At 44.1% G+C, this 12613-nt stretch overlaps 2 protein-coding genes across 2 annotated transcripts in view; one reads left to right on the top strand and one right to left on the bottom strand.

Annotated features, from left to right (window-relative positions):
* fanca (FA complementation group A) overlaps window positions 1–12216 on the top strand; it is a 70923-nt gene extending 58707 nt beyond the window's left edge. The window contains exons 40-41 of the mRNA XM_084094931.1: window positions 5850–5933; window positions 12079–12216. Coding sequence (XP_083951057.1) covers window positions 5850–5933; window positions 12079–12141 — 147 coding nt within the window. The 3' untranslated portion in view covers window positions 12142–12216. The remainder of the gene's footprint in view (window positions 1–5849; window positions 5934–12078) is intronic.
* znf276 (zinc finger protein 276) overlaps window positions 5955–12613 on the bottom strand; it is a 24888-nt gene continuing 18229 nt past the window's right edge. The window contains exon 11 of the mRNA XM_084094938.1: window positions 5955–12613. This exon is cut by the window's right edge and continues 933 nt beyond it. The gene's annotated coding sequence lies outside the window, so the exon portion shown is untranslated.

Raw genomic sequence — 12613 nt, 5'->3', positions numbered from 1 at the left:
CACTCACTCACTCACTCACACACACACAAACACTCGCTCACTCTCGCTCACTCACACACAAACACTCACTCACTCACAGACACACTCACTCACTCACAAACACTCACTCGCTCACTCACACTCACTCACTCGCTCACTCACACACAAACACTCACTCACTCACTCACTCACACACAAACACTCACTCATTCACACACAAACACTCACTCACACTCACTCGCTCGCTCACTCACACACAAACACTCACTCACTTGCTCACACACAAACACTCCCTCGCTCACTCACACACTCACTCGCTCGCTCGCTCGCTCACTCACACACAAACACTCACTCACTCGCTCACTCACAAACACACTCACTCGCTCACTCACTCGCTCACTCACAAACACTCACTCACTCACTCACAAACACACTCGCTCACTCACTCACTCGCTCACTCACACACAAACACTCACTCGCTCACTCACACACACTCACTCGCTCACTCACAAACACACTCGCTCACACACAAACACTCTCTCACTCACTCACAAACTCACTCACTCACTCACAAACTCACTCACTCACTCACTCACACACAAACACTCACTCACTCGCTCACTCACACACAAACACTCATTCACTCGTTCACTCACAAACACTCACTCACTCACACACTCACTCACAAACTCACTCACACACAAACACTCACTCACACACAAACACTCGCTCACACACAAACACTCACTCACTCACTCGCTCACTCACACACAAACACTTACTCACTCGTTCACTCACACACAAACACTCACTCACTCGCTCACTCACAAAAACACTCACTCACTCACTCACTCACAAACACTCACTCACACACTCACTCACTCGCTCACTCACACACTCACTCGCTCACACACAAACACTCACTCACTCACTCACACACAAACACTCACTCGCTCACTCACAAACACACTCACTCGCTCACTCACACACTCACTCGCTCACTCACACACAAACACTCACTCGCTCGCTCACTCACACTCAAACACTCACTCGCTCACTCACAAACACACTCACTCGCTCACTCACTCACAAACACTCACTCACTCACAAACTCACTCACAAACACTCACTCACTCACAAACACACTCACTCGCTCACTCACTCACAAACACTCACTCACAAACACTCACTCACAAACTCACTCACTCACTCACAAACTCACTCGCTCACTCACTCGCTCACAAACACTCACTCACTCACACACAAACACACTCACTCGCTCACTCTCACTCACTCACAAACACTCACTCACAAACTCACTCACAAACTCACTCACTCGCTCACTCACTCGCTCACAAACACTCACTCGCTCACTCACACACACACACTCACTCGCTCACACACAAACACTCACTCGCTCACTCACACACAAACACTCACTCGCTCACTCACAAACACACTCACTCGCTCACTCACACACTCACTCGCTCACTCACACACAAACACTCACTCGCTCGCTCACTCACACTCAAACACTCACTCGCTCACTCACAAACACACTCGCTCACTCACTCACAAACACTCACTCACTCACAAACTCACTCACAAACACTCACAAACACTCACTCACTCACAAACACACTCACTCGCTCACTCACTCACAAACACTCACTCACAAACACTCACTCACAAACTCACTCACTCACTCACAAACTCACTCGCTCACTCACTCGCTCACAAACACTCACTCACTCACACACAAACACACTCACTCGCTCACTCTCTCACTCACTCACTCACTCACAAACACTCACTCACAAACTCACTCACAAACTCACTCACTCGCTCACAAACACTCACTCACTCACACACAAACACACTCACTCGCTCACTCACACACAAACACTCACTCACTCACTCGCTCACTCACACACAAACACTCACTCACTCACTCGCTCACTCACACACAAACACTCACTCACTCGTTCACTCACACACAATCACTCACTCGCTCACTCACACACAAACACTCACTCGCTCACTCACAAAAACACTCACTCGCTCACTCACAAACACTCACTCACACACTCGCTCACTCACACACAAACACTCACTCACTCGCTCACTCACAAACACAAACACTCACTCGCTCACTCACAAAAACACTCACTCGCTCACTCACTCACAAACACTCACTCACACACTCGCTCACTCACACACAAACACTCACTCACTCGCTCACTCACAAACACACTCACTCACTCGCTCACTCACAAACACACACACTCACTCACTCACTCACACACACACACACTCACTCACTCACTCACTCACTCACTCACTCTCACACACACACACACACACACACAGCAGCAGGTCAGAGCACACACACACTCATACTCACACACACACACATTCTCACACTCACTCACTTACTCATTCACACTCGCTCACTCACTCACACACACTCGTTTACTCACTCGCTCACAAACACTCACTCACTTGCTCACACACACACTCACTCGCTCACTCGTTTACTCACTCACTCACTCACTCACTCACTCTCACTCACACACTCGCTCACAAACTCACTCACACACTCACTCGCTCACAAACACTCTCACTCACACACAAACACTCGCTCACTCACACACAAACACTCACTCACTCACACACTCACACACTCGCTCACAAACAAACACACACTCGCTCACAAACAAACACTCACTCACTCACACACAAACACTCACTCGCTCACTCACACTCACTCACTCACTCGCTCACTCACAAACACTCACTCGCTCACTCACAAACACTCACTCACAAACTCACTCACTCACACACACTCACTCACTCACTCACACACAAACACTCACTCGCTCACTCACAAACACTCACTCGCTCACTCACAAACACTCACTCACTCACAAACTCACTCACTCACACACAAACACTCACTCACTCACTCACACACAAACACTCACTCACTCACTCACTCACTCACTCACACTCACTCACTCGTTCACTCACAAACACTCACTCACACACAAACACTTACTCACTCACTCACTCGCTCACTCACACACAAACACTCACTCACTCGTTCACTCACACACAAACACTCACTCACTCGCTCACTCACAAAAACACTCACTCGCTCACTCACTCACAAACACTCGCTCGCTCGCTCAAACACACTCACTCGCTCACTCACACACAAACACTCACTCACTCGCTCACACACAAACACTCACTCGCTCACTCACTCACACACAAACACTCACTCGCTCACTCACAAACACACTCACTCGCTCACTCATACACTCACTCGCTCGCTCACTCACACACAAACACTCACTCACTCACTCACACACAAACACTCACTCACTCGCTCACTCACAAACACACTCACTCGCTCACTCACTCACAAACACTCACTCACTCACAAACACTCACTCGCTCACTCACAAACACTCACTCACTCACACTCGCTCACTCACAAACTCACTCACTCACAAACTCACTCACTCACTCGCTCACAAACACACACTCACTCACTCACTCACTCACACACAAACACACTCATTCACACACACAAACACTCACTCGCTCACTCACACACACACACTCACTCGCTCACTCACACACAAACACTCACTCACTCACTCACTCACACACTCACTCATTCGCTCACTCACACAAACACTCACTCACTCACTCACTCACACACAAACACTCACTCACTCACTCGCTCACTCACAAACACTCACTCACTCGCTCACTCACTCACAAACACTCACTCGCTCACTCACACACAAACACTCACTCACTCACAAACACTCACTCACTCGCTCACTCACAAACACTCGCTCGCTCACTCACTCACACTCACTCACTCACAAACACTCACTCACTCACAAACACTCACTCACTCGCTCACTCACAAACACACTCACTCACTCACTCACTCACTCACAAACACTCACTCACTCGCTCACTCACAAACACACTCACTCACTCACTCTCTCACTCACTCACAAACACTCACTCGCTCACTCACAAACACTCGCTTGCTCACAAACACTCGCTCGCTCGCTCACTCACAAACACTCGCTCGCTCACTCACAAACACTCACTCACTCGCTCACTCACAAACACTCACTCACTCGCTCACTCACAAACACTCGCTCGCTCACTCACTCACTCACAAACACTCACTCACTCACAAACACTCACTTACTCGCTCACTCACAAACACTCACTCACTCACTCTCTCACTCACTCACAAACACTCACTCACTCACTCACTCACAAACACTCACTCACTCGCTCACTCACAAACACTCACTCACTCACTCTCACTCACACACAAACACTCGCTCACTCACACACAAACACTCACTCACTCACTCGCTCACACACAAACACTCACTCACTCGCTCACTCACACACAAACACTCGCTCACTCACACACACTCACTCACAAACACACTCGCTCACTCACTCACTCACTCACTCGCTCGCTCGCTCGCTCACTCACAAACACTCACTCACTCACTCACTCACACACAAACACTCACACACAAACACTCACTCGCTCACTCACTCACACTCACTCGCTCACTCACACACAAACACTCACTCGCTCACTCACAAACACTCACTCGCTCACTCATTCACAAACACTCACTCACTCGCTCATTCACACACAAACACTCACTCGCTCACTCACTCGCTCACTCACAAACACTCGCTCACTCACAAACACTCACTCGCTCACTCACACACTCACTCGCTCATTCACAAACACTCACTCACTCACTCACAAACACTCACTCACTCACACTCACTCGCTCACACTCATTCACACTCGCTCACTGACTCGCTCACACACAAACACTCACACACACACACTCATTCACACTCGCTTGCTCACTCGCTCACTCATTCACACTCGCTCGCTCACTCATTCACACTCACTCGCTCACTCACTCACATACACACACTCATTCACACTCGCTCACTCACTCACTCACACACACTCGCTCACACACTCGCTCGCTCACTCATTCACACTCACTCACTCACACTCACTCGCTCACTCACACACAAACACTCACTCGCTCATTCACAAACACTCACTCACTCACTCACACACAAACACTCACTCGCTCACTCGCTCGCTCGCTCACTCACTCACAAACACTCACTCACTCACAAACACTCACTCGCTCACTCACACACTCACTCGCTTACTCACAAACTCGCTCACAAACACTCACTCACACACAAACACTCGCTCACTCACATACAAACACTCACACACACACACACTCATTCACACTCGCTCACTCACACTCACTCACACACACTCACTCACTCGCTCACACACAAACACTCACTCACACACACACTCATTCACACTCGCTTGCTCACTCATTCACACTCGCTCGCTCACTCATTCACACTCACTCGCTCACTCACTCACTCACTCACACACACACACTCATTCACACTCGCTCGCTCACTCACTCACTCACACACTCGCTCGCTCACTCACTCACTCACTCACACACTCGCTCGCTCACTCATTCACACTCACTCACTCACACACTCGCTCACTCACACACTCGCTCAATCACACACTCACTCACTCGCTCACTCACAAACACTCACACACTCGCTCGCTCATTCATTCACACTCACTCACTCACTCACACACTCGCTCACTCACTCACACACTCGCTCACTCACTCACACACTCACTCACTCGCTCACTCACAAACACTCACACACTCACTCACTCACAAACACTCACTCACTCACTCGCTCACACAGCTTCAGTCTTCTGTCCTGTGTGTCTCTCTCAGGTCCTGCTGGAGGCCCGTAAACTGCTGATAAGCAGCATCTCTCTGAGCTCACACACCTGTCTGACGCTCAGCCAGAGAAAACAGGTACTCTCACACACACATACACACACACACGCACACACACACACATGCTCACACGTGAAGGTATAGAGATGAGTGTGCCTTATAATGGGAGTCAATGGGTATATATTTTTTGAAAGTCCATCAAAGTGCATCCATGCTCGAAGCGGCTCTGGCGGGTTAATAAAGGCCTTCTGAAGTGAAGCGACGCGTTCGTGTAAGAAAAATATCTATATTTAAAACTTTATTGACTAAAATAACTCTTCTGGCAGTGTCTAGGAGCAGCTCCTCCATCAGATCCGATCCGGCTGATCACAGTAAACCTCGGGATAAACAAAGACTAACATTAGCCTAGATAACACTCTTCTTATAATGTAGCGAGTAGGGATGGGCATTTTTCAGAAATATTGCATTCGAATATTCGGGCTCATAAATATTTAAATGACGTTTAACGAGAAAGACGTTTATTTTTAAACAAAGTTTTTTTTTTCTGCCAGCCCAGAAAAGTTAGTACAGACATTGTTAATAAAGTGACTACAGTGGCTCAACCTTAAGTTTATCAAGTGACGAAATACTTTTTGTGCGCAAAAAAAACAAAAATAACGACTTTTGGTATTCCTTCACGAGATCACCACGACACATGCGTGAGAACTGAGAAGATGACGCTCACGGTCATGTGATGGAAAAGTGTGAAAGGTAAGCCATTCATTTAGCGGCATTGGTAAGGCACTTTTACGTTCTCTTGTTGGTTTCTCTACCAGTGGCGGTTCTAGGATTTTTCTGTAACAGGGGCCATTAAGGGGCCACATGTTACATTCAGGGGCCAAATACAGGGTACATTCAAGCACACAAAATAATTTATTCAGTACGGTGCAAATACATTTCGGCAGTCATTCCTTTTTCAAACGCTCTAATAAAAAATTATGAGCCAGTAAAGTTCTTAATGATTTTTTTCATTTATTTATACTGTGCATAAAGGACACAATGCACTTCTTTCTGAATTCCACCTTTCAAGTTTCATAATCATGTCGTCGCTTATAAACAGTAAATTATTGTTAATTGTTTGGGGGTGGAATTGCATCTGTGATCGTTGTGAAGAATTCTCCGGTTGCTCTTCTCGTCGATGATTGATGGGTGGGAATATCTAGGCACCTCACGATTCGATTCGATTACGATTCAGAGGGTAACAACTTCTTTTTTTTACTTTTTTTTTTTTACTACTTGGTACTTTTAAAGCAAAGTATTTCTTCCAATACTTCCTATATTAATTTTATTAATAAAACAAATGGAAGTGATTTGGCAAGTCAACTGTAAGGTTACATTTGCCAGCATTTGTCCCAACATTGCAAAGAACCAACAGGAAAATAAATGTGTGCCAGTACTAGCAGCGTACTTGTAGTAAATTAATACAAACTTCAGCATATTCTGAATCTCTGGCATTTAATAATAGACTTCTATCCCACATCCTCCTGTTATTTCCAATGAGCATAATCCTTCAGACAAAAAAAAAAACATTTTGCTGTAGCAAATTCACAAACAGTTTTCGTTCAAAAATATAGAATTATGTACCAGCAGCTCTCATATAATGCTTGTGGACTTATGCATATTCTGAATAATTAGTAACATACAAAGCCGCTCTTATTCACAACTAAAGAATAAAGAGTTATGACTTGAAATGTTTGCTGTATACCACAATCAAAAAAAGCTTATACAAAAAAAGTGAATGAACATCTGCAGAGAGCACAGTCAAAATGTAACTTTTTGTGACTGGCATTGCACATATTGCAGGGCAGTGTAACGTACGTATAACAGATCGGTTTACAGTATATTGATGTGAAAACTAAACAATACAGAAAGCAGCTCTCATACAAAAAATACTAAATAGGTAACAATGAAATTGCCAATTTTCCATACGTTAGCTTTTAACGAAGAGGGTGCTGTTCGAATTTGGTGCTCAGCCATCATGCGTCGGTTACATAGGTCTGTTATGTGCGCGACTCTGTTATGTGCACGCCACAGACTGTCCGCGCACTGCACGTCCGCTTTAGAGTTCCGCCTTTTGCGTTCCGTCAATATTACGTTATTAGGGAAAAAATATATAGGCTATATTTTTTTAGAAAATCGATTTTTGACATTTGTGAATCGATTCAGAATCGTCCACGTCCGCATCGCGATGCATCTAAGAATCGATTTTTTCTCCCACCCCTAGGAACGGGGGCCAATCAGGGGCCAATCAAATTTCAGCAGGGGCCAGGGCCCCTGTGGCCCCGCCTCTAGAACCGCCCCTGTTCTCTACATCCAGGAAGTGCACACTTTAGAGTAGTGGTTCTCAACGGGGGCGTTCAGAGAACAACGGGGGGCGTTGGAAGCAAGATTTTTGAAAGGGGGGCGTTCATGTGTTAATGGGGGGCGTTCACGAGTTTAAATATATCGCAATTTTTTGTTCATTTGCTTTTATTCATTTTAAGCATTTAGTAATTTAGTTGTAATAAACACTTTAAGTAGGCTATTTAAAAAGTGTTAGGACTATGTATTTGTTAAATTATGTTGTAAAACATATGCGCAGAGTGTGATATATTGTGTGTGCACGCGCGTCTATGCACGTGAAAGAATATGTCAGCAGCGCTCAAAAAAAACATTCGTCCAGCAGCCGCTCTCCTGACCGCAAATCCACCGTCAGTGTTGTAGATAGGCACTAGGCAGGTTTTTTTGTGTTCATCTCTATCGCATTACGACTGAAAGCCGTATCAATAATGTCAAAAATATGATGTGCAGTCAAGTTCGGGTATGTGTATGCTGTTTAAATGAGTGTTCTCACCGCGCTGATTCACGGAGTTTTGACGAGTTGTATTTTGACGATTTGATATTATTTCTTATTCAAAAGATTAGAATGCCTAACATTCTAAAATCTTCCAGTTTAATGCGACATGTACCCTAAGCTATGTATCGTTTATTTTTGCAGTCATAGACCAGCGCTCAAGCACTGACTAGAATCCAGCGCTGACAAGAATCAGCATTCACGAGCTCAGAAATGTGTTTCGCGCTGACAACAATCCGGTGGTGCCTAGAATCCAGCGCTGACTAAAAGCATGTAGCGGAGGAATGGAAAGTTGACAAGCCATTAAAAAGTATTGACATAAGAAACATTTATATTTTTTCAAATATTTTCAATAAATCATGTTCCCATAGCCTACACTCTGGCGACGAATTTTAAAATTAATTAAACTAAATTCTATTTATAAGGTAAAACTTTTACATTTTTAGGCAGTAACTAATTACAATCCCTGATGCCAAAATGTTTTCTTTGTAAGTAATTTACTGGTCAGGCATTATTGTTAACTGGCGAGAAGAAAATGACAATTTGATGGATAATTTAAATTCTGCAATCACATTTTGGTAATGTGTTTCCACCATCACATCTGAGCGGAAACGCTGCTTGCCTTGGGTAATTTCAAGATATAAAAATAATTAATAATACAATAATAATTTAGTTGTTCATGTTTTTATTCTTGTTAGAAGATTATTATTATTATTTTTTTTTTTTACTGATTATGAACACAAATTAATCACGACAAACCAAATTAATTGTAATTGTATTAATACCATTGATGAAAACAAGCTGATACCAAGGTATTTTAGGCCAAAAATCATGATTGTATTTATTTATTTTTCGAAAGTAAGGTTAATGTAAGTAGCTTCTTGCAATACTCTCCTAAATGCGTAATAAAACCTATAAGTGCAAACATTACCGCTTTAATGACCGTTTAATGACCGTCCTGTATTTTTCAGTGCATTTGTTTTACAATATATGGCTATTACTGTCATGGGATTAATATTGTAACTATTATTTTGTAGTAGTGTAATGTAGACAGACACAACTAAAAGAGGATTGAGTTTTTCTTTGTTTAATTTGCACACTGAATATGGGTTGGAGCTTTTAATTTGTAACTATCAAAGTGCACCAGATTAATGAATTTAACATTAAAATGCACAAAACTTTCTTACGGGGGGGCATGTCCCCGAACCCCCCTAGAAGGCCCGAGGTCCACCCACCACAGATTTACCAAAACTCCTGTGAGAAACACTGGTATTGCTACACCAATGGAGTTTATAGCTTTTTTTTTAATGAATCACTGTGGAGTATAGTTCAGTTGTATTAATAAAAGACAATTTTGCACTTATTTCATCTGTTAACTGTCACTCGTTCCTGCTCGCTCCTTAGTTTGGGGGTGGGGGGCGTTCAGGGACCTGGATATTGGATAGGGGGCGCTGGCCCAAAAAAGGTTGAGAACCACTGCTTTAGAGCCATTGTAAACACTACATCGAGCCCCATCTGTGTCATCTTCTCAGTTCTCACACACGTGTCTCGTGAACTCATGTCAGAGGCACACACTGAAGAAAATGAATATCAAAGAATGTTTAAACTATGTTTTACATCTGATATACACATTTAGATTAAATATGCCACTCTCATTAATAAAGTTAAGCACTTCAATTACATGAAATAATTACAGAGAAGTTACAGATTTTTTTTTATATTCTAATAAATAGAAATATTAGTAGTGGATGCGCTGCTTTTGAACACTTTTCCTGTGGCACGCTGTGTGTTAATGCTTGAACTACAGAGAGGATTGCTTATCATGATAATAGCAGATTGTCTGAGAAAATATTTTGTGCAAATAATGCACAATATATCTGTTTCCATTAAAAATATAAATCTATTAAAAATACTATTTGTCCAGTGGAAAAGATTGAGAAAAACTTTCTCTGAAATGTATTTTATACTATTTGATTTATTTACTCAAAACAAGGCGAGGGTCGGCTACTAAACGATTATCATCAATGTAATGTGACGCACATCCGTATCTCATATTTTCATAATGTCTTGTACCGTTAAACATGGTGTCACATGGATGAATATGCATATGCTAATGATATGCAGATGAGGATATAGTAAACGAGGTGTTGTGAGCTCATATGGTTATTTCGGGGAGGAGACGCGCGTTCAGTCTTCCTCTGACTGGGTTTATAAAGGGGATTCTGCGCAGGTTCTGGCGGACGCACAGGTTTATATTTTTGCTTTCGGGCGCAGGTACACTTTTAGTGAGGATCCTATGCAGTTTTATAAATGGTCTGCCTCAAAAACTTTTCCAATTGTCTATGAATTTTGTGGACACCACTTAGACAGCCAGCGATTGAGTGAGCATAGTCTACTGACTCTCTCATCACTCCTGCGGACAGGAAGGGGGCCAGAGCAAATTACAGTGCTTGACATCGTACTTGCGAGTTCACACACCTCTTTAATGTTATTTTTTGTGATCTCTGTCTGGCGTAGTCGAACATCATTAGTGCCGACATGAATAATGATCTTAGAGAATTTACGATTAGCATTAGCCAGCACTTTTAAATTTGCTTTGATGTCAGGCGCTCTGGCTCCCGGCAAACGTGACTATGGTGGCTGGTGTCTATATTTTCACGTTCCGTGTGATCGAATCACCAATAACTAGGGCACAATCAACAGGGTTCTCAGTGGGTGTTTCTCTGAGTGGGGAGAACCTGTTTGAAGTTATAATCGGAACGGAAGAGCGGTGTTTTGTCCCGCGACTATAGCGTCTCACCGTCACCCAGTTGTCCTGCTGCACGGGCTCTACTTCAGCCGGAACCGAACAGAGTTCACTATGCTAGTCGCATCCAAAGCAGTATCTAAAGCTCTAGCACTCTTACAATTAACCTCGATTAAAGTTTGGATGCGTGTCTCTAGTTCTGAAATCTTCTCCGCCAGCTTTACTATCTCCCTGCATTTATCACATGCGAAGCCCTCAGCGCTGACGGAGAAGGCTATGCTAAACATGTGACACTAACAGGAGAAGACATGACTCACCGTGTCTGTTGACTGATCCTACTCACCACAGCTGTTTGATGGACTGGTAAAAAGCGTGAGAGAGCACGTTAACAGGCTCAGGCTAACGGAAAACTAGCGTGCTGTGCTAGCGATAACAATTTAGATAAAAGCTAGCGATGTCAGATTAATGTGATAGGCAATATTAGACAATATCTGATATATGGTGATGAGTAACTTATGTTTAGCAATATTTAAAAAAAGGATGCGTGATGTTAAACGGTGAATCGATGCAGTTCTGAGTGTGTGTGTGTGTGTTTTCTCCCGCAGCTGTGCTCGGAGTACGAGGAACTGGACGCAGAGATCTCAGCGGCGCTCGCACACGTCACATGACCAACAGCAGCACAGGTGACGCCTTCAGGAGCACGTGACTGGCTGAGCGTAAGAATAAACCCTGATGAACTCTGACCTCTGTAGCGATCTCAGCAGAGACGTGACTCACACTCACTCCGTGTGATTGGATGTTCATCACCTGAGATTACAGGACGTTACAGTGAGCGCTGTGTTTGCTCAACACTACACCGACTCAAACTCACAGTTTGTTCAGCCAGCCTGTGTGTGTGTGTGTGTGTGTGTGTGTGTGCAGCCTCAGCCCAAAACTAGAGTGATCGCTTCCAGCAACATAAACACACCTAATATAGTTCACGTCAGGTGGTGCTTTGACTTCAGACCACACCAGATATGATGATGTCATGACCTCTCCACACCAGAAGTGATGTCATGATCTCTCCACAGCACTGGAGTGATGATGTCATGATCTCTCCACAGCACTGGAGTGATGATGTCATGACCTCTCCACACCAGA

The sequence above is a fragment of the Abramis brama genome (assembly GCF_963993115.1).
Source record: "Abramis brama genome assembly, chromosome: 20".
Taxonomy (NCBI): domain Eukaryota; kingdom Metazoa; phylum Chordata; class Actinopteri; order Cypriniformes; family Leuciscidae; genus Abramis; species Abramis brama.
This window is presented reverse-complemented; position numbering and strand designations above follow the sequence as displayed.